The sequence below is a fragment of the Littorina saxatilis genome, linkage group LG15, assembly GCF_037325665.1.
Source record: "Littorina saxatilis isolate snail1 linkage group LG15, US_GU_Lsax_2.0, whole genome shotgun sequence".
Lineage (NCBI taxonomy): Eukaryota > Metazoa > Mollusca > Gastropoda > Littorinimorpha > Littorinidae > Littorina > Littorina saxatilis.
The window spans coordinates 42,177,552-42,201,252 of NC_090259.1; the positions used below are offsets into that span (position 1 = coordinate 42,177,552).

General features: G+C 41.0%; 1 protein-coding gene across 8 annotated transcripts in view; it reads left to right on the forward strand.

Annotated features, from left to right (window-relative positions):
* LOC138949355 (guanine nucleotide exchange factor VAV2-like) overlaps positions 1–11,455 on the forward strand; it is an 82,390-nt gene extending 70,935 nt beyond the window's left edge. For all 8 annotated transcript variants that reach the window (XM_070321152.1, XM_070321148.1, XM_070321150.1 and 5 more), the window contains 2 exons: positions 662–819; positions 2,698–11,455. In XM_070321152.1, the coding sequence (XP_070177253.1) occupies positions 662–819; positions 2,698–2,742 (203 nt within the window). In that variant the 3' untranslated portion in view covers positions 2,743–11,455. The remainder of the gene's footprint in view (positions 1–661; positions 820–2,697) is intronic.
* Positions 11,456–23,701: the final 12,246 nt, after the last annotated feature.

Below are 23,701 nucleotides of genomic sequence, written 5' to 3' on the forward strand. Positions count from 1 at the left end.
CACATGAGAAGCGTACACTCCAAAAACAAGTGTCAGGTTTGTATGGGTTGTGGAAGAGTTAATACCCTTGCCTTTCCTCTGACAAATATTGGAGGGGCCAATCACTAGCGAGGGATGTGCAGGAGAGCATGTGTTTCGGACACAATTTTTTTTCCAAAAATTGTCCGTTCTCATGGGCAAGCTTGAAAGTGTGGGTGTTTCAGCCTAACTCTTATGCAGTGATGGCGCTAATATTTGTTCAAACTGGTACACAAACTTTTATGATGAAAACTATCCAGAAAAAAAAGGTAGGCTGGTCATTGGAACCAGTAAGAGTCCAACTTCTAGTACTGGTTTTGTTGTTTTACCCGCGAAAAAACCGGTAGTTCTAAAAATCAACCGGTAGGTTATACCGGCAGCCAATTATTTTCCGGTATTTTCTCATTTCAACCGGTAAAATACCGGTAATTACCGGTTAACGCCAATGCAATGCGAATAATCAGGCATGTCTGGCAGCAGAACGAAGTTCGGATGTGGATGGAGCATTGAATGCGGGGACAGGGTGGTGTGAGAGCACACTGGGACAAGGAACAGGTGTTAGGACAGTCATAAAAAAACAACAACAGTAAAACAAATTGTACAAAAATACAAAATAATGATGCATGTTTTTGTGCTGTGACAGCTGGTGCTCGAATACTGGGCTACGCAGTGGCGGTGTACGACTACGCAGCGACCTCCACGTCCCAGGTGACCTTAAAGCTGAACGACCGCATCGCCATCCTAAGCAAGAACGGGCAGGACAAGGGCTGGTGGAAGGGAGAGAACCTGCGCACAAAAAAGGTGATGGCAGCCACACATTTTCACACTCCCAAAAAACTGTTCATTTGCAGTTTTACATGAAAGTCCAGAGTTCTTGATGCAATAGGTGTAGCCGAGAAGTGTATTGGTTGTGTAGCTATGACGTCCCCTGTACGTGTAACGTCATCAAATCAAGCTTTTTCATCACGCGGTTTCCAAGTTTTTGGCTCACGAAGTGTAGCCTATGCGATCGTAACTTTGTCTGTCTGTGCGTTTGTGCGTGCATGTGTGTGTGCGTGTGTGTGTGTGTGCGTGTGTGTGTGTGTATGTCTGTGGTAGAAACTTTAACATTTCCGAGTCTATGTGTGAGTGGTTATCCAAGACTATGGATAAAGCTCGCATAAGATTACGTCACGGTCAAAAGTGTTTGACGTCAATTAATGCATCATGACGGCATGCCTCCCTGTAGTCTTTCTCTCTCGCGTGGTGTGTGTGGTCTCGGTCATTGTTATTTTGAGCGGGCCGAGACTATTTGGCAGTCGTGTCCCTGTAAGTAGGCAACATGCAGACACAGACAGATCTAGATCTAGTGTCTCTCTTTCTTGCACAGTGTCACCTAAGCTTACTGTGTGTGTGGGTGTGTATGTGTGACGGAATGATTGAGTTTGTGTTACTGTTTGTCTATTTCTTACGTGAGCCTTGAAGGCTTCGCCTCTTGTTCTACATGCCGTGCTAAATTGTAGGTTATTTGAACGTTTAAATATTGACAGAACAAAACGTTACATTTATTAGTATGTCGACCCCAGTAGACAGACAAACACTTATGATACAAATAATGAACTTATCTGAGAATGGTGGATGAAACTGGCTTGCAAGATGCCGGGGAGGTAATGATCAATCAAAAAAGGTGACGGCAGCCACTCATTATGTGTACACATTCTCACACTCCAATAAAAACATGCTGTTCGTTTTCATGTTTTTTATCAATGAGATATTTTTTAGACTAAGGTCAGGTGTAGGCTAGGCCTGTCTAACCATACCCACCCACCCACCCCCCCCCCCCCCCCCCCCCACCCAGACAGCGTAACAAAAATCAACAACACACAAAAAATGTTTTGTGGCAAGTCAAAACAAAGAAATATATGTATACATGTATACTGAACGGCAAAAGTTAGGGACCGCCCTTGACAAAACCAGGCCGTCCTGACCTGGGCCTCTCCAGAACGCTGTTGGTGGCCTGGAACTTCTGATGCAGCCTGACCACGACAGAATGGGACACTCCAAGTCGTCTGCCCACTTCTCGCTTGCTTACGCCGTCTTGCAGCCATGCGATGGCCCGGGCTTTGTTGAAGGTGGTCACCTTTCGTCTGGGAGGCATAGTGAGAAGATGGTGGTTAGCGGAAAATCGTGGGGCTATAAAGCCTAACTGGTGACAACAGTTCACTCTCAACACATCCCCCCTGCACGTGCATAACGAATTTTTCATCTTTCCCGCCCAGGCGCCAGCGTAAAAATGGTCCACTTTTTGCAGTTTGGCAGTTTCTGTCTCGTGCCCTAGCCAGGCCTCCGTGGATCCCGAGCAAGTTTCCTGCTAACACAGCATTGCTCACCCACTGGTGTGTACGGCCTGACAGCCATTTGGTTTTATAAACTTAGGAACAAGGAGTTTGGCACAGATGAAGTCAGCTGTTTTTTTCAAGGGCGGTCCCTAACTTTTGCCGTTGAGTATATATATATGACAGCCCTCATGATACTAACCCCACTCCCAACACAAAGCACACTGACTGAGGTCTTCTCCAAAGATGAGCAGGGAAGGGGCAAGCGAAGTAGACGGGTCACGAGGACAGAGTTTAACAAACAAATAAGAAAAGAAAAGAAAAGATTTCTGTGTTTCTGACCCCACTCCATGTTTGCTTGCAGGTGGGTTACTTCCCCCTGGCCTACGTGGACGAGGAAGACTCCTAGCCTCTGTCCATGCTGGAACCCGTGCGCTAGGAAAACAAGCACACCCACAGTCACACCCACAGTCACACCCACAGTCACACACACCACTTTTCTGGCCTGCTACGCTCACCAGGATTTGTACAGAGCATTGTGCGTAGACATCTTCCCTGGTGATGTTAACACACACCCTCGCATTGCCACGGATGGGCTGGAGATATCGTAGCTCTTGCACAGTGGTTGGAGTTGAAGACATTGCCGTGCAACAAGCCTGTGTGAGTGTCATTTCTCACGATGACATATCGCTCAACAGTCAAGGCAAACCATGCTGTGAATGCCACTTCTTAGGTGAAGCTGATTGTACAGTGTGATACGAAGACAAGAAGTGCAAGGCTGGCAGAAACCAGATTAGTGGCAGCTTTCAAGACAAGCTCGTCCCTGGTTAGAGGACATTTGGCCATCTTTAGAACCACAATGTGTGTACATCTCAAGCTGTTGGATGAAGCAAGTATCCCAAGAACAAACAATAACTGTGGTTGTAGAATTGTGGAGCCCAGCACATGTAGAATTGTCGAGCCCAGCACATGTAGAAGACAGCTGTTCAGGTCTCACCTTTCTAAATATTTGATCATCACGTTGTGGTGCCTGTGCAGTACATCAAACACAGCTTGCTGTCGCCCCATGTCACATTTGCTACCACTGGAAGCTGCCTAAATGCCTAAAGGGTTTACTCAAGAAATGAAGTGGTGTCATGATGCATCGTTTGTGTAATGTGACTGCTCAATTTTCCGTGGTCACTTTTTTTTTGCTGGCTTAGTTGTACATGTAGCTTGATGTATATAATTACAGCCAGAGCAAAGTGAAGTTCATTACAACCGTCTGCCGTCATTTGTATTTTGTTGTTGTCATGATGCATGGTTTACAACAAACTGCTGGAGAAGCATAGATAGTCTCATTTTGACGCTTGTGTTTTATTTCTTCAACGTTTGAAGATTCCAGGTGATTCTCAACCGATTTGTTTTCTTCATGTCTTGCCATTTATATGCTACTTGTGAAAAAAGAAAAAAGAGCAATAGATTCTGTAGAGAACATACAATAAGAGATGAATATTTTCGTGTACATGTAGCATCAAGTCAGATTTGTCTATAAAGAAACTCCGGTGGTGTTCTGTAACCCATTCATGTTCAAATCAAGTGTACTTCTCTAAGGTACCGACAGTCTAAAAGTTTACTAATGATTATTTTGTTTTTATATTTATTCATTGAAAATATGAATCTTTCTGTTCTCTTTGAAAAGGTGCATACTGAATGTTTTTGTATTGTTCTCTCTCCGACTATCTTCTCTCTCTGTCTCGCTTACTCTGGGTGTACAGCATTTAGAACCAGGGGGAATAATCCTTTACATATGTACAGTATTTGAGATCCATGATTGGCTTTTAACACTGCAACAGCCATAATGAGTGAAGTGTGTAAAGTGTGTATAAAACTGTACATGTGACGTAACATTTTGATATATATATACCGACTCAAGCAAGTTGCAGTAGACCTGAGAAATACACCACAAATAACCATGAATCACTGCTGCTAATGCAACTGCTCGTACTTTTTTGTTGCAATTCCTTTTGTTTGGTTTATATTTTGTTATGAACTAACTTATTTCAGGTAGAGTTTTTAATGTATCGCTCTGGATAGATTTTTGTGTGGATGAAGTAAGTTATGTTAGAGGAATGCTGTGTGTTCTGGCCATATGCATCCGAGGTTGATTAACAAAAAAAAGAATGACGATACAGTGGTACCTGCCATGTGTGAGGACACCTCCCTTAAAAGGACACCTTATGTTGTCCCTTTTTCGATGTTTACCAAAATATACCTGTCATGACAGGCCACCTGCAATGTAGGGACACTGACTGGTCCCAAGGGTGTCCTTTCATGGCAGGTACCACTGTACCTCTATAGTGATGTACCAGTAATTCATGTCAACCTTAGTATGAGATTACCAACACTTATGGATGTACAAATACGACCAAGAGCTTGCTGCTATAATAATATCACCAAACACCAATTGCCAAATTTCACAGGCACCGTCAGCTTTAATAATAAGATCATGTCATTGTTATATTCAATGAAAACATGCATACAGTTAATTGTGTATGTCCAGGTAGGATACAGGTACATGTAATGCACTGGCACTGATATACAGACGTTGTGATGCAATTGTTTTTATCACAACAGAAGTGACTCTTTTGTCACAAATAGGTAAATTAGATATTTTTGATAACATTGCTCATTGCAGAAATTAGCATTAATTAGGTCAACTGGTTTTGAGTCATTGTCAGCCTTTTTGGGGGGATGAAAATATGTTCATTGTATAATGCAAACTTTCAGTCTTTGAATGAAAATCCTTTTACAAGTTCACAGTCTCAAGCATTTCTGACCAATAAGAACAAGAAGAGCAAACGCTCGATCGAGTCACTTTCGCAGTTCTGAATATTATATGAGGCATCAGATGGACAGGAAGAAATTGCTATTCACAACACAATGAGTCACGTTCACATAAAATTTGAGCCCGGTCACTTTTATAGTTTCCGAGAAAAGCCCAACGTTAAGTTGTGTGTTGCCGAACAGAAAAGGCTAGTTATCTCCCTTGTTTTTCTGATAACGTTCGTAAAAGGCTACAGATGTAAATACTTTGATGTAAAGAATAATCCTACAAAGTTTCAATCACATCCGATGAACTTTGTCAAAGATATAAAATGTCTAATTTTTCCTTTGACGCTGACCTGTGACCTTGAAAAAGGTCAAAGGTCAACGAAACCATCGTTAAAGTGTAGAGGTCATTGGAGGTCACGACTAAACAAAATATGAGCCCGATCGCTTTGATAGTTTCCGAGAAAAGTCCAACGTTAAGGTGGTGTCTACGGATGGCCGGCCGGACGGCCGGCCGGACAGACTAACACTGACCGATTACATAGAGTCACTTTTTCTCAAGTGACTCAAAAAGGGATATTTGCTTTTTGTGTTCTATTTATTTTGAACCACTTTTTACTTTTAGCATAAATTTTTTGACGAGTTTGAAACCCATTGATAAAACTTGTCTGATTCGCAGGGAATTTGCCTGTTATAGTTTTGTACAGGGTCTTTTTCGTGCTTTATGTTTTTTCTACCATTGTTTTCTGCCAAGTCCGATAGCTGGAAATGATCAGACACTGTTTTTATTGCGTGTGTACTTGAACAGAAACTCTTGTAAGACATGCAAATGATGTCCTTATTTTGGGGATTAGCACAGAAGTTAACTAGCTTACTGCTAGGCATTAATGCCATCTGTTTCTTTGCTTGCTTTTTTTCTTCAAGAGTTTTTTTTTAATTTTTTTTTATTCAGGCTAACACAGATTTACAATGACAAATTAAAAGCATTGTTACCGATATTAATAAGTTACAGCAATGACAGAGTTGAACATATATATATTCAGTTGCAGGGTACATTTTCAGAGCACATCCTGAAATTCAGTAAAATACATGTTTCTTTCCTTTTAGTTGTGATCATATCATTTGTGACAAGCTATCTCTTGCGGCAGTGAAAAGATGAAAAAAAGACACTGAGCTATGAAGTGAAGCATCCACTGTGACTAATCTTACACAATGTCTGCTGTTCCAAGGGAGAATGTAAATAGTTGGTATGTGTGTGAGAGCAGTGCAAAATATAGCAGCGTGCTCTTTGAAAAGTTAAATGTGTGTGAGAGAGTTAAGCTGGAGTTAACTGCAAAGAGTTTAAAAGAAACTTTGATAGAAGAAAAGTCTGCTATCATTGCAAAAAATAATGAATGTAACTTCAGTGTGATGTTTCTTGTCTTTATGAGTTTATCCAAATTTTGTCTACATGTGTGTTTTGCTTTACCAAGCTGCCTCCTACCCCAAAAATCTGCTCTGAACTGTGTAAAGGAAGTGATGCTAATTCCCCCCCCCCCCCCTCCCCCCACAAATTTGAACCCAAAACGACCTAAAAAAACCAAGCCATGAACCATTCAGTTGAACAAGTCAAGCGTTGAGAAAGCATGGCAAACCGTTTAGATTTCAACAGAGTACAGTCGAGGAAGAATCACACTGCCATAGCTGTCAACCCTAAACATTTAATCCAGAATGTCCACATTTTTTGCCCAGTCTTGAATCTTGCAGTGATTTCCTGATTTCTGAAAGTTCTAGCATAATTGTCTAATTGACATTTTTTAGAGAGCTTATTTCACCTTTCATATTTAAGTGTACAAGTGAATAAATACTTTTTTGTTTTCAAAATTTGTGGGGGTTGGGGGTCAAAGTCAAGGGTTTGTACTGCTGTGATTTGATGCAGGGATGGCAGTTAGTGTGGTGAAGGTGATAGCAGTGCTTTGCTCAAGCTGCCCAAGAAAACATGATTTCTGCTTGCTTGCTGTGTGCAACACAAAGCTACCCGCTTTTAAGACCTCCACAAATGTGAGAAAAAGTAAGTCTTACAGAGGAGGGAGTCTTAAACTGGGGATACATTTACACATGTTATGGTTATGAAGTGAAAATAGCAAGGTCTTAAACAAAAAAGGGAGAAGTCTTAAATTGGGGGGGGTTCCACTGTATTTTGGATTGTGAGTCGGTGCGGACATGTTATACTTTTCTTTCAGACATCGTTGGAAGCAATGACTACCTGACTACCGTACAATGTTTGTGCTTTAACAAATCATATTATCTGGTTCTGTGTTATTTATTAATCAAGAACGAGTCCATCAGCAAAGTTCATTTCGTTAGCGTCAGAGATTGTAAAGCTGTAGAAGGTAGGTGCCTTTATTTCAACGTCAACTTTCATGTCACGATGTGTCCAACGATATATTCATGTACATACGTTATGAGCATTACCAGTAAAAATTTAAAAAAATCATTGTGTGTGCTCATGCTTAAAGAGTTGCAGCTGCCTTACAAAGAATAACTGTACTTAAATGTGGTGATGTACAAATCATGCATGTAATAGAACTGTTCAGTGCAACATAGCAAGCGCTGTAGTCACTGATATCTTTTTGTTTCATAACTGTGTACAAAGAACTCTTGTGTTAATGTCCACCGATCAAAACATTTCCCACAAAAACGTTTGTAGAAATTAATGATGCTGAAAGTGTGAGAAGAATCCACTTTTAGGTGATTGAGATTTGCAACTTTTCTTTTGTAAGAATAAGGCTTTCATAGCTTGTCTGCACATTTATGAGGGTTGTTGAAAAAAGTGTGTGGCCTCCCTGTGAAGGGACCGTCAGGGATATATATTTTAGCTGCTGTGCGACATACTTCAGTACTGTTGTCTCACACGAAGAAGAATTAATTTGATGTTTTGCATATAAGCTTTTGATAATTATCCCAATGCTATAAATACTTGCTCCATCAATCGGTCCATCACTTCCGCATTTAGAATGTGCAGATAATTTCTCCTTACAAGCCTGTACCATGGTGTATCGTTGAACCTTTTATATGGAAGTCATACATTTTTTTTTCACAACCCTCATATGGCGTTCCACTGTAATAGTGTGAATGTCTTGCTACTTGTGTCCCACTTCAAGTCTAGTAGACTTGATTATTTTCAGTCGTCATCGAGCCTTTGTCAACAATATTACTTATATGATGTTTTATTCTTCTCTCTTAGCTATTGCAATCAAGTTAAATACAGTGTATAAAGAAATTCAAACAGCTCTCTAAATGACTAATTTGATTCGGAAGTCTAGCTTAGCTGGTTAGGTATAGTTTGCGAGTTTATCCAAGAGTTGTGATGGATATCCACAAAGAAAAAGAACCATACAACTTGGAATCTTCTTGTCATAATTACCTTCAATTCTCTCAACTTTTAAGCTCTCTCTGTATGCTTCAGTACACAGAAGTACTGTGCATGTACTTATATCACTGTATCACTACGACTATTTCTAGCAGGCTGTTATAAATTGACAGTATTTCATCACTCTTTGAATGTGTTACAAGCCATGTTTATTTAACATTATCTGTGCTGGTATTTATTTGCAAACTGAGGAACATAACACGACTGCTTACCTGCAACGTTGAAAAGCAATTAAAAAGTGCGCTTATTTCTGTGCTATTTACTTTACATTTTTGTTGCTTCTTGATGCTAGAGCCCTATTTTTCTACGCTATTTAAATACATTTAGTACCACATTTTAGTCAGTGTTCAGTGTAAAGTTGGATAACAAAGAATTATATTTCTGAACAAGAGAATTTGTCACAGTTGTTCACTCTTTGGACATAAGTGTACAGGGGAACCCCCTCCCGAGGACAAAACCAGGTCTTAATAACAAGGGAGTGCAGGCATGGGAATTGGGAAAAGTAAAAAATGCTGAAAATTTGCAAGTAATATCAAAGTCGACGGCGCGATGCGTCTAGCCTGGTCCGGGGGCATGCTCCCCCGGAAAAATTGTTCTCCAAAGAACCCAAATTGTGCAATTTAGTGTCATCTGAGCTCCAAGTTTGCCATTTAAATCAGTTTTCAGAACCATTTTTGCCTCCATTTATTTTTTTGGCGGACACTTTTGCCTTATCGGCGGACAATTCCCATGCCTGGTCCGTCATACTCGGGCGAACTAAAAATTTAGGTCAATTTAGACGTTGTGCACACACACACTTTTAAAAGGGGTGTGGGGGAGGGGTCAGATATTAAGGGGAAAAAATAGCCAGTTATTTTTGTAGGATGGTAAAACAGTTGCAAACCCTTCCACTGGGCCTAGATTGATCGACAAGATAATGCTCATTGGGTTTGTATTTTTACAAAATTGTATTCTTGTTTGTGAAGTTGATAGCAGAAGTAATGTATGACAAGTTGATAGCAGAAGTAATGTATGACAAGTTGATAGCAGAAGTAATGTATGACCACCGTCAACATCAAATCCACACTAACGACAGATAGGAATGAACAAAAACAAGGCTACCCAATATATAGTGTTCATGCCGTTGACTCGCTTTTACATGTAGTGTTGGCCAGAAATGTTCCCACAGTACACCCCAACACAAGTTAGTTTAGACCCTCAACTTTGCCAAAATGGTTTTGCACATGGTAATAATGACCAACACCATCTACAGTTCCATTTTATTGTCAAGATTATTCAAGCTGCTTTTTGGGGGGACAGAATGTATCACCTTTAATTGCTGCTCAGAAAAATCACAACTTTGGTTTGCTTTCATCGCACACATATTATTATTGACTTGTTTGTGTTCCCCGGCAGCAACAAGCATCTTCCATATAATAATGTAAATGTAGATTTGAACTCGCGCAAAAAGGTCAGTACACAACTAAATTCCTCGTAACAAGTACCATTTTATGTCGATCAGTATTTGTGGATAGTTTTTCATTTAAAGGTCGATATAGGACTGACAAGAATATTGTTAGCCTGGAAAGTTGGTAGATTTATGCCAATTTACATATGCATTTAGGCCGTCAAGAATATTGTTTTTTATTTTAAAGTTGATTTATGCTTTTTTACATACATGTATTTAGGCTGTTAAGAATATTGTGTTAGGTGATGGATATTTCAAGTTTCAATGCTTTCACATTGTGATTGATCATTTGAATTGAAAGTTGAATTTCTGCTAAATCAGGTGATCAATGAATTTACTCTTAAAACTAGGAACTATAATTGTCATACAAATGAAAGGCATGCTGGGAAGCAAACAGAATGTACACCAAGGTCTTGAAGCTTCAGGATTTTTTCTTGCAAGCGCTTACTTGAGAGCAGTCGCCTTTTTACATTTAGTCAAGTTTTGACTAAATGTTTTAACGTAGAGGGGGGAATCGAGACGAGGGTCGTGGTGTATGTGCGTGCGTGCGTGCGTGCGTGTGTGTGTGTGTGTGTGTGTGTGTGTGTGTGTGTGTGTGTGTAGAGCGATTCAGACTAAACTACTGGACCGATCTTTATGAAATTTGACATGAGAGTTCCTGGGTATGAAATCCCCGAACGTTTTTTTCATTTTTTTGATAAATGTCTTTGATGACGTCATATCCGGCTTTTTGTGAAAGTTGAGGCGGCACTGTCACGCCCTCATTTTTCAACCAAATTGGTTGAAATTTTGGTCAAGTAATCTTCGACTAAGCCCGGACTTCGGTATTGCATTTCAGCTTGGTGGCTTAAAAATTAATTAATGACTTTGGTCATTAAAAATCTGAAAATTGTAAAAAAAAAATAAAAATTTATAAAACGATCCAAATTTACGTTCATCTTATTCTCCATCATTTTCTGATTCCAAAAACATATAAATATGTTATATTTGGATTAAAAACAAGCTCTGGAAATTAAATATATAAAAATTATTATCAAAATTAAATTGTCGAAATCAATTTAAAAACACTTTCATCTTATTCCTTATCGGTTCCTGATTCCAAAAACATATAGATATGATATGTTTGGATTAAAAACACGCTCAGAAAGTTAAAACAAAGAGAGGTACAGAAAAGCGTGCTATCCTTCTTAGCGCAACTACTACCCCGCTCTTCTTGTCAATTTCACTGCCTTTGCCATGAGCGGTGGACTGACGATGCTACGAGTATACGGTCTTGCTGAAAAATGGCATTGCGTTCAGTTTCATTCTGTGAGTTCGACAGCTACTTGACTAAATGTTGTATTTTCGCCTTACGCGACTTGTTCATTCATACAATTCAGCATGTATTATAAGTGAAATATCACCATGTATCATCATCATGGAAAATGACAATAAAACAAAGATTTTCTGAAAGTGCAAGTGTGCGTGTCAACACAATCTGCATTTATTTGTTGTGTATGCCAGACCATAGACCAAATAGCCTGGACCGCCAACTCGTCACGTGACCCTTCGAGGTTACTCGGCGTTCCAGGATTTTTGTTTTGGCCCCAGGTCAGACTTCAAGTTTTGTAGCTTGAATAAAGCTGGTGGACAGGATCAGGGAGTCTTTGGTGCCCCAGAGTTGCTCCTGCAGTGCGGCACCTTGGGGCCAGTGATCTGTTCTGGCTTCCTGGTGGAGCGGGCAGGTCTGCAGGATGTGCTCCGGGGTCTGTGGGCCCGTTTCGCACGGGCAGTTCGGTGTATGCGACCGACCAAGGCGGTGCATGTGGGCACGCAGTCAATAGTGTCCAGTCCGTAGGCGGAAGAGGATGGTCTGCTGATGGCGCTGTAGGTTGGGCATCTGATGATCAGATGGCAGGCTGTGTTGGGCATTCCAGGTGGTTTGGTAGTGTCTTTTCACCAGGGTTTTTGCTTCACTGTAAGAGACTGTTGGTCTTGTCTGCTCCAGATGGCTACCAGTCTTGGCCAGTCTGTCCGCTTCCTCGTTCCCTGAGAGCCCACAGTGAGCAGGGATCCACTGGACAGCGACGTTTGTGCTCTGGGAGAGAGTACAAAGACGCTGGGTGTCTCGTTCCAGGCCAGTGATTCGAAGACAGTGAAAAGAAAGCACGCTCCAGTTATTTGCATGTGTGCAACTCTGCCGGCTACACGCCGGCAGCCGGTTTTTGATTTCATCGGCTGCCGATGTTTTTGTTCCAGAGGTTTTTTTTTGCATTTTAAATACTAAAAAAGCTGGACCCCAACTTTTGCCGGTTTTTGGAATTTTCCAGGTCGCACCCATGTATTTGTGACAATGGGAGGTGACAATGAACTGGATTTTCCAAAACTCCAAACTAAACTTAACAAAACTCATCGAGAAACAATTAACATGTTCCATATGTGACCCAGTTTCACGAAACCAGGGTGAGGGATAACCGCTGGCCCTCCTTTCACAGCTACAGCTGAAAACCCGAGCCTGGGCCCTATCTGGGTTAATTTGGGATTTTTGTTGATTCTGAAAGCTGAGTTTCTCCTCTTTCGAATGGTATAATTCGAACTATAAATGTCTTTAAAACGATGTTTTATTGCCCGATCTTATCTTTCTTTTGTCTTCAAAAACGAGATTTTTCCGCGGAATTCCGCTCAATTGATCCCCAGGACATTTATCTGAAGCGTCCAGACCCTGGACCCCACCAGGGGCGTTACCCCTGGTCCCCAAATGTTTTTTACCCTCTTAAATAAAAATTTGGGAATCTCCATGGGTGCAACCTGGAAAATTCCAAAAACCGGCAAAAGTTGGGGTCCAGCTTTTTGGCTCAAGTGTAGCCTATGCGATGCTAACTTTTGTCTGTGTGCGTGCGTGCGTGCGTATGTATGTATGTATGTCTGTGGAAGAAACTTTAACATTTGAAGAGGTCACAACATTTGAAGACGTCACATTATGACGTAAGAGGGTTAGACGTCACGCGAAGGAATTACTGAAAGTCTCGGTCATTGTTATTTTGCCGAGCGGTCCGAGACTAGTTTTTTCTTCGAAATCGGCCATTCAGATCTAGATCTAGTGTCTCGCTTTCTTGCACAGTGTCACCTATGCCGCTTACTGTGTGTGTATGTGTGACGAAGTGATTGAGTTTGTGTTACTGTTTGTCGATTTCTTACGTGAGCCTTGAAGGCTTCGCCTCTTGTTTAATATTTAAAATGCACAAAAAAAAAACTCCTGGAACAAAAACATCGGCAGCCGATGAAACCAAAAGCCGGTGTAACACGAGAAAATTACTCCCACGAGATTTTTACTCCGGAGTAAACATTTCGTACGAAAAACTTACTCCCTCTACAAAAAAAGCACTCCCCCATTCCACGAGAAAATTACTCCCCAAGACAGGTGAGTTCCGAGTAAACATTTCGTACAAAAATGTTTATATACTCCCCTGACGAATAAATAACGAATAAATTACTTCACCCCAACACGAGCAATTTAACTTCCCGTGCCAGGTGTACGACATTTTTACTCCCTTGTCCCCTGTTAGTCTTGGTGGTGGAAGGCGTGGAAGGATGGTAGCGCGACATTCGTGTGCGCGAGATCACTTATTGGCATTATCCCTTAGCCCGCATCCCATTTTTGCGTACGAGATTTTTACTGGAAGTAAAAAAAATGGGGAGTAAAAATTTCGTGGAGGGAGTAATTTTTTCGTGCCTTGGGGAGTTCTTTTCTCGTACGAAAAGTGTACTCGGAGTAAGAATTTCGTACGAAATATTTACTCCGGAGTAAATATTTCGTGGAGTAAGAATTTCGTGTTACACCGGCATGTAGCCGGCAGAGTTGCACCCATTAATCTCATCTCCGTGTCTTAAACTTTCAACAATGAGGGGTAATCGACCCATTTTCGGCATCGGATTTCTAAAAGTATCCCTCACAGGGCCTTACTGTGTATCGCATATGAATGGAAAGGTTATCGCATCAACTTTGACCTCAAGTGTGTGCCAACTTGGAATTTGACCAATGAAAAGAATTGTGATGATTTTAGAATTGTAAAGCGATTTTGGCCTGTAAACAAACGAACAAAGACAGCAAGCAACTGACCAACCAGCGTGCTCCTATCAGTTACTGCACATTTTACCCAATATTGATGGACTGTGTGATATCTTCTGCTATGGTCTGTTGAGACAGTGATATCAAAATCGAGACCGGAGATTTTGATATCACCGTCGACACAGACCAATAGCAGATATCGTCACACAGTCAATTCTCTGGACATTTTGTATTTACTGTAAAGAAATTACAAAAGTTTTTCATTGTGTCTTCGTTTTGGCTGTTCCATATCCCTTCCTCAGATTATTATTTCTTTTTGTTCACTCTTCAGTATTTCAAAATGTCTTTTCTTTGAAAAAGTCTTGTCACTTGCCCAACTGAAGTGGGGAAACAATCAAGAGGTCATGTCGTCGATATCACTTTTGCACCGAGCTCAGTTCTGCCCAATTGACAAATGGAAATCCCTCTAACATATGAAATAGCAATATAGCTAGATTTGATAAAATTGATTGGAAAGTAAAAAGAAGTTACTTTACTGTGTTCCTGTAAATTTTCATTACAATAGAAGCATGGTTGCTAAGGAAATTTGTATTTTAACGTGCTTCTCCTTTGAAGGTTCTTTTCTCAAAATTGCCGCCGGGACCATTCTATACTTTGAAACCCCATTTCTCAGCGAGTTTTGAAGCTACAGGCATAAAACTTCTATCAATTTAAAAGGAATGATGTGAAGAATATGGATATGCTAATAGCTCAATTTGCAAAAAATAGCACTTATCCCTGGTTTTATGGTTGGTGTCTTGTCACATATGCACTTTTGCCGAGTTTATTTTAGCATTTTCAGAACTGTAGGTTCCTAAATGCGAGGCGCCATCTCGTAAAAGAGAGAAAGAGCGGAGAGAGAGCTAGTTGGCGGTCCAGGATAAATGGTCTATGGCCAGACCTACAGATTATCAATTGGCAATAAAAAAAATAATGCCTGGACTTTCGATGGAGTCATTTTGGGTTTATTAAACCACATTCCAACCGCCACAAGTGAAAAGCACGAATCAAAACTGGGCGCCAGGTGGTACATGCAGCCACAGGATTGAAATCGTGAATTGCGATTTCAACCATACCAACCCCATGGGTTTTTTCCCCACCCAGCCCCAATATTTGAGACTACCAATTTTAGCAGAGCATTTCTGTTACATTGTAGCATGCTCTACTGAGAGCGCAACAGTTGGTAGCTGTGGCACCAAGTAGCGTCGACTATCCATGCAACAACAAACAAAATGCCTGTCATCACTTTTCCCCACACACAACCCTGCACTCAGTCAAAAGCAACATAACTAATGAGAAAAGGTGTTGCAGTTTATTCATGTTCTCCAGGAAACCATGGCATCAAATTGTTTGGGTCAGGGCATGACAGCACCTGGCATCAGCAACCGAGGGACATGGCATGGAGCGGAGATCTTCACTCAACCCTGCACACAAACACCACGTTATGTTAATGCGACATGCACTCTCTGTGCCAACATATTTGCACATATCTTAAACAAGAAGGGCAAAGCCCATACGACTCACATGCTTTACACATTTTTCCTACCAAAATACATGTGACCTTGACCCAAGGTCAAGGTCATGCAACACAAAGCTGTTAATTCAAGACATAGGAAGTACAATGGTGCTTATTGGCTCTTTCTACCGTGAGATATGGTCACTTTTAGTGGTTCACTACCATATTTTGGTCACATTTCATAAGGGTCAAAGTGACCTTGACCTTGATCACATGTGACCAAATGTGTCTCATGATGAAAGCATAACATGTGCCCCACATAATTTTTAAGTTTGAAACAGTTATCTTCCATAGTTCAGGGTCAAGGTCACTTCAAAATATGTATACAATCCAACTTTGAAGAGCTCCTGTGACCTTGACCTTGAAGCAAGGTAAACCAAACTGGTATCAAAAAATGGGGCTTACTTTGCCCTATATATCATATATAGGTGAGGTATTGAATCTCAAAAACTTCAGAGAAAATGTGAAAAATGTGAAAAATAGCTGTTTTTTAGGCAACATTTATGGCCCCTGCGACCTTGACCTTGAAGCAAGGTCAAGATGCTATGTATGTTTTTTGGGGCCTTGTCATCATACACCATCTTGCCAAATTTGGTACTGATAGACTGAATAGTGTCCAAGAAATATCCAACGTTAAAGTTTTCCGGACGGACGGACGGACGACTCGGGTGAGTACATAGACTCACTTTTGCTTCGCATGTGAGTCAAAAAATCACCTCAATACTGGCTGAGATAAAAATGTTATCAGAAAATGTTACTTGCTAGTTCATAAGTCTTTTGGAAGGGTCACAGCCAGCAGCTAGCTCTGGAAGTCAATACAACTTCAGACAGCACAACAGACTAGGAGAACAAGTACACACAAGTTTATTTCCAAAGGCAAGCCTATTTCAGACAAAGAATAATCACAAGATATTCATTTGTCCCTATCTGCAGTATCATCACAAATAGGCATTGGAACAAATAGCAATACACACAAAAAGTTAAACACAACAGACTAGGAGAAGAACAAATACACACAATATGAACACAACAGACCAGAACAAATATAAAATACTCAAGTTTAACACAATTTTATTTCCAAAGGCAGTTGATGCAGCAAGCCTATTTCAGACAAAGAATAATCATAGGATATTCATTTGTCCCTATCTGCAGTATCATCACTAATAGGCATTGCATCAAAACTCCCAAGAATGTTGCAAGAAAAAATAATTTTTATACGATTTGGAAAACAGTTTACGTATTGAACAAAAAAAAATAGCACTGATTTGTTAACATTTGCAGGCAGTTTCCAAATATACACACCTTGAATCACTCCCCATAATTGTGTGGACCCAGATGCCTCGGACAGCCTGAAACAAAAGGTTACATTCTAATCAGGTCACAAACTTCTGTGAAAAATACTTCCAACCAACAGTTAAAATCATAAAGCATGTCTCAGATACAAAGGTTGTCTGTCAGTATTTTCAGAGAGAGAGTTCAGGTATCATCATAGACATGTATGCGTCTTACTAACCATACAGAAACTAAACCAGCAGCCAACTGTATGGTGCAAATAGTTAACCACTGCACCAATTTATTCTTGTTGGATGATAGTGGTTGGTAATGGGAAAAGATAAATAAAGTAATGTTTAAACAAGATTTGCGTATCATTCAACCTTTTTTTTATTACACCCATGTATTGTACCCACCTACTCCTCACCCCAATTCAATAAAACACACCAAATAAAAATTCAAAGTCAAACTCAAAGACGTCCACAGCTAGCCAGAATTTACCAACAAAGCTACAATTATTATACAGCTCTTACAAGTATCTCAAAAGTGGGTGGATTAACCACTTCAGTTATCTAACTTTGCCCTGTAGGAGTAAAAACAGGCAGTAATAAATACCATTGCCCTATCAGTATCACCTGCAGTAGCCTCGTTAATGATCACTACACTGAGAAAACTGAAAAGGTTGTCAGTTACGGATCAGGGGATGATAGAATGAATAATCAAGGATGTCTCATTCTCACTTCTGTTCATCACCCAACCAGTTCAGCATCTCGGAACAGTGAACATCCTCAACCCAACAACTCCCCGTGACAAAATACTACACAATACTGCAGAGACATAAAATAACGTATTACCTTTCTGTTTTTGCCAGTCAGTCAACCTGACATCCACCTGTTCAAAACAAAGAAGGCAAGTTGAATTGCTCGCAACATAAAGTGATAAACTAAAATCCATACACCACCATCTAAAGCCACGAACAGCTGGTAACTGCTCACTGGTTTTCCTGAATCAAAATGGTCACGCAACAAAGATCTCAATCTCAAATGGGAGAATACCACTGATCAGTACAGTCACAGGTGCCAGGCGTAATACACCCAGTTCAAACACCTGCATGAAAATGATCCAATCAATCAAGCAAAGACAATTACTTCCTAAAAAATCTTACTAATTTTATGTTGTGCAGGGGACTGCCATGAACTCGACTCGGAACAAAAACTCGTGAATAAGCACTTTTCCACCAAATTTTTAATTGTACACAATCAGCATGAACATTTAACCTAGGTTACAAATCAGTAAGTCAATTTTTCCTTGCTACTGAACAGGGTGACTCAGACATCCAAGGAAGGATTTGGGCCGTCTTCGAAACGTGAGTTTCTCCGGTGGAAACCGCGAATGTATGGTAGGTCATCATCATCGTCACCACTGACAACTCCTTACAGATTCAGTTATGCACACATCACACTCACCAGATCAAAATTCAAGGTCAAGCTACAGCCCGCATGGAAACGGGAAGACTGCTGGATACAGAACAAAATCCACTTCCTTCACGGACAGCAGCCAACCTGCAAAGACAATTGTTGATTCACATTAGCTCAAACATGGCCAACAATTAACGAACCAACCACATACAAACAAATTTTTTTTAATCAAATTCACCTTTTAAAGAGAACTGGTGATCACATTAAAACTAGCATCAACATAGATCTATGTTTTGCCATGTGACTCAGACATCCAAGGAAGGATTTGGGCCGTCTTCGAAACACGAGTTTCTCCAGTGGAAACCGCGAATGTATGGTAGGTCATCATCATCGTCACCACTAAGCTTACAGGCTGCTTAGTGTCATTGATGCGCACTCACCAGATCAAAGGCAGTCCAGTCCGGGCTGTCAACACTAGTCAGTCACAATGGCTCCACACAGAAGTGCAGACTGAATCCCTCAACTGACAGCTGTCAACCTGCAAAGACATCAAGTTTGTAAGATCAGTTAAAAGACGGCGTTCCCAATGTTACTAATTCATGACGCTAAAAACAAACTGAACATTCACAGAGAACATAACACTTTTTCTAACACACAGCATTAAAACTTGCATCAACATAGATACATTTTGTCATGCGACTCTGACATCCAAGGAAGGATTTGGGCCATCTTTGAAACTTGAGTTTCTCTGGTGGAAACCGCGAATGTATGGAAGGTCATCATCATCGTCACCACTACAGGCTGTTAAGAATCTCATTTACGCAACACAAACTCACCAGAACAAAGGCAATCTAGGCTCTCAACACCAATCAGTCACAATGGCCTGAGACAACTGCAGATGGAATCCCTCAACGTCCAACCATTTTGTTAGATCAACTAAGACAGTGTTCCCAATGATACTAATTCACGACGCTAAAAACAAACCGAACACAGTGAAAACAGAACAAATTCACTTTCTCAACAGGCTAGTACATACTATCATAAAAACTCGTGCATAAACATATATACATTCCATGTGACTCAGACATCCAAGGAAGGATTTGGGCCATCTTTGAAACGTGAGTTTCTCTGGTGGAAACCGCGAATGTATGGTAGGTCATCATCATCATCACATGAAAGAACAGAACTTCAGTTAAAATAATAATGATGAAAGCAGCACTCCTGCAAACAGAACAATCACTTACCTCGCTATTAGAACCAGATACTGACGACTGGTCAGCAATGGAAGGTTGCGCTTGCTCCATCGTCACTTGGTGAAAGCAACTGCTGCTTGGTCAACCTTGGCCAGTCTGCAAGGACAGAGAGAGGAAGAAAGGTATGACTACAGGAGCTTCATACATTTAGACAACTCTCCCCCGTACTCTCGAGTTACACCAGTCGTCAGATCTGTGGGTGATGAGTGTATGTCATCCATTGCGAACATCAGCAAAGTCAATCATCACACGACTGTCAACTCTTGCAAAACAAAACTAATTTATGCAACAGAGTTTCTTTTGAAACCCAGAAAAAACTATACTTCACTGAACGAGATGTAGTTACTAACCATAGCTGCCAACTTTCTGACAATGAAATTCCTGTGGAGGTCCGGGGGCCGCAGTAGGCCCCCGGTGGGGCCTGGTGGGGGTCAGGGGGCAACGCCCCCTGAAGCTGAAGCTGAAGATTTTTTGTAAATGAAGGTGCCAAAATTGCTTTTTTTCTGGTATATTATGATCAAAATTGACATTTATTTAACAAATGAAATAAGTCATGTTATAACTAATAATTCCATGAAAAAAAAGTTTTTTTGAAGATACCTGCTCAGGTGCTGCATTTGGCTTTTGTTGTTTTCGCCTTCAAAGTATTTGCGAAACACGACGTGATCTTTGGCGTCTGTTTCACAGCAGTAGCAGTCGACTGCTTCACATTGCCGCAATGCTTGGCGGAGGCAGCATGGAGCTCGATGTCTTTTTTCCCACCATGTCCGATGTTGATGTCACATCGACAAGGTTTACAGAACGCGTGGTGTTCCCCCTTATCTGACTTGTCGATAAAGTCATAGTTAGCCTTGTACTGTGGTAAAAACCTCACTTTAGCCTTTGGTTTTTTGTCTTTTGGTGTTGTTTTTGGCGGCATGTTGGAAGGCAAAACCGGAAAGATCGAGGCACAACTTATTTTCCGCACATGCGCACGCCAACGTGGCTGGTCTCGGTTAACCAGAGCGTCTTTTCACCGGTTTGTTCCCCCAAAAAGAGGCTGCTTACACAAAGTATGTTAGACCCGAAAATCGAACACATTTCGGGATTTCGTGACGGATTTAAAACATCGGGAGATTCCCGAAAAATTCGGGAGGGTTGGCAGCTATGACTAACACTTGCTATTTGTTTTTCATTATCGAACAATAAGGGCAAAGCCCATACGACTCATGCTTGACCTTTACATGACCTTGACCTTCAGCTAAACCTAGCAATGACATCATACACTAAGAACTGCTTTATATATTTTTCCTACCAAAATACATGTGACCTTGACCCAAGGTCAAGGTCATCCAAGGTCATGCAACACAAACCTGTTATTCAAGACATAGGAAGTACAATGGTGCTTATCGACTTTCTACCATGAGATATGGTCACTTTTAGTGGTTCACTACCTTATTTTGGTCACATTTCATAAGGGTCAAAGTGACCTTGACCATATGTGACCAAATGTGTCTCATGACAAAAGCATAACATGTGCCCCACATAATTTTTAAGTTTGAAACAGTTATCTTCCATAGTTCAGGGTCAAGGTCACTTCAAAATATGTACACAATCCAACTTTGAAGAGCTCCTGTGACCTTGACTTGAAGCAAGGTAAACCAAACTGGTATCAAAAGATGGGGCTCACTTTGCCCTATATATCATATATAGGTGAGGTATTAAATCTCAAAAAACTTCAGAGAAATGTGAAAAATAGCTGTTTTTTAGACAACATTTATGGCCCCTGCGACCTTGACGCAAGGTCAAGATGCTATGTATGTTTTTTGGGGCCTTGTCATCATACACCATCTTGCCAAATTTGGTACTGACAGACTGAATAGTGTCCAAGAAATATCCAACGTTAAAGTTTTCCGGACGGACGGACGACTCGGGTGAGTACATACTCACTTTTGCTTCGCATGAGAGTCAAAAATAGTACACTACTCCTGCTTTGACAGCAAGGCAGAATCAACAAACGTAGAACCTACATAAAATCAGCATTTTCTTTGACATCGAACCCTGAACCAAACAACTCCCATAATTAAGTCAATGCTTTTCATGTTGGATGGAGGAAGAAAGTTTTTGCAAAACCACCTCAAGGTTCAAGATAGCCAATTCAAAGTACCCCTGGCCCTGCTTATGTTACCTGTGTAATTAAAGGAATCGTGACATAAGCAAATCCCAAACCAGTCATCAGTTCTGTGGGTGATGAGTTCAGTGTCAGCAGCTGTGTTAACATCAGCGACAGCTCTCATCACCTGACTGGCCGGGGGAGTGCGAGTGGATGAATCATCACACAAGCCTACTTTAGCAGTCAAATCATTTCAACTTTAGCTCTCAACTCTAAACTTGCAGGAACCCGAATGCAATCAACTGCGCTCTATACTTCCCACTGCCCTAAACTGAGCAACCAAATAAGACTTCAAGATCCTGAACTCGTACTAGGCCTAAATACACCCCCCCCCCCCCCCCCCCAGAATAATTACTTGGCATACATTACGAAACAGAAAATGTACTGTTTGACCCTCTTCAATAGTTAGGTGTTGACATTAACCCCTACCCCCTTCATAATAATTCATTGGTGGAAGGTCATCAGATATAAGTGGAACGGTAAATAAATGGAATCATACCGAGGTCATATGGCAGAATCGTATCATTAACCTTTCACCAAAGAATTCCCTTTCTCCCTCCCCTCACCAACCTCAGGACAAAAAAAGTCCATGTGAACTTTCTTACCTGGTTGCGATGACCGTGCTGAACACTGACTGCTCTGTCCCACCTGCAAACACAAACGTCTGTGATAAAATCCTCTAACCGTAGTCTATCCATGGAGAGCATGTGCATCTTCGAAATCTGCATACCTTTCGACAATCGCTGAAATGCGTCCAAGCCTGCAACTATCGCAGAATATTTACTCAACTATTGCAGAATGTTTACTATGAATACATTACCAAACAGAAGAAAACAGATTTTTATTTATTTACAGATGTTCCCATTAACCCCAGACCCGTTTACACACACTATGACTTTGGTGTACTTTTCACCCAGAATCAGCTATTTCAAAATATTGAGTATTTTGCAACTCACAAGTAACGTTCATGAGCTATTGCTTCAAGGGCAGCAATAACACTGTCCGTTTTCAGAAGTGGAACTTTTAGGCGCTACTGCTCTTCGCTTCGACATTTTCATCAATGTGCTGGACTCGATAACCATGGCAGCAGATAAAATCTTGTCACATCGTGATTACATTGACCAATCGTCAAAGCTGGATTTTATCCAGTGGGCTATCGCGAGAACATGTTTGGCAACCTACTTTCGATTTTTTAATTTAGTGATCACGATCAAACTTCAAGGTCTAGCATTGGAAAAAGAGAGTTCAGCTTACAAAGGCGGGGGGGGCCCCGAATTTGAAGATTTTGAGATTTTTTTTTACCTAAAATGACCTCTCCCCCAAAGATTGAGCAACTAAATTATGCCTTTACCAACATCTGCGTTTCACAGTGGCCTGTGATAGCAGCGAAGCCCTTGTTCGCGTAACTTATTTCTTTCCGGCACAACTGACAGTATGCTTTGCCAGAAATAGCAACCTTTTGGAGCCATAGTCCGTATCGGCACATTACTTCTTCTGACTTGCCTTCCGCCTTCGGAATGAAATCCAGCCATTCCCACTTCCAGGAATACCTGGATTCTTTGTCACTGAATGGCTGACCACGTTCAACAATGTCGCTTCGAGACATTTCAAGTCTAGAGCCACAAAACACCGACACAAAGCATGCACGCGCGATGCCAGAGGAAGTGCGTGCTCAAGCAAACTGTCAAACCGATTGAGAATTGAACCGAACAGCGCACAAAACAAAAACTGGGACTGTTTGGGTTTACCGTTTGGGAATAACAGGTTTTTGCATTCCGGCGTACACCAAATCGATTTCCGCGTACTGGAGATGTTATTTCGGCGTAAAGTACGCCGAACGGCTTACAATGCTAGGCCCTGAAACTTGATATTTTTTTCTCTCTCCAAACGTATTAGTCTTATCCTGGGCAACTTTACGTACAAAATACAGCGAAATTGTATGAGTAAACAGGTCTGTAACCACCCCCCTCCCCCCGAATAAAAATAATATACTGGTGGAA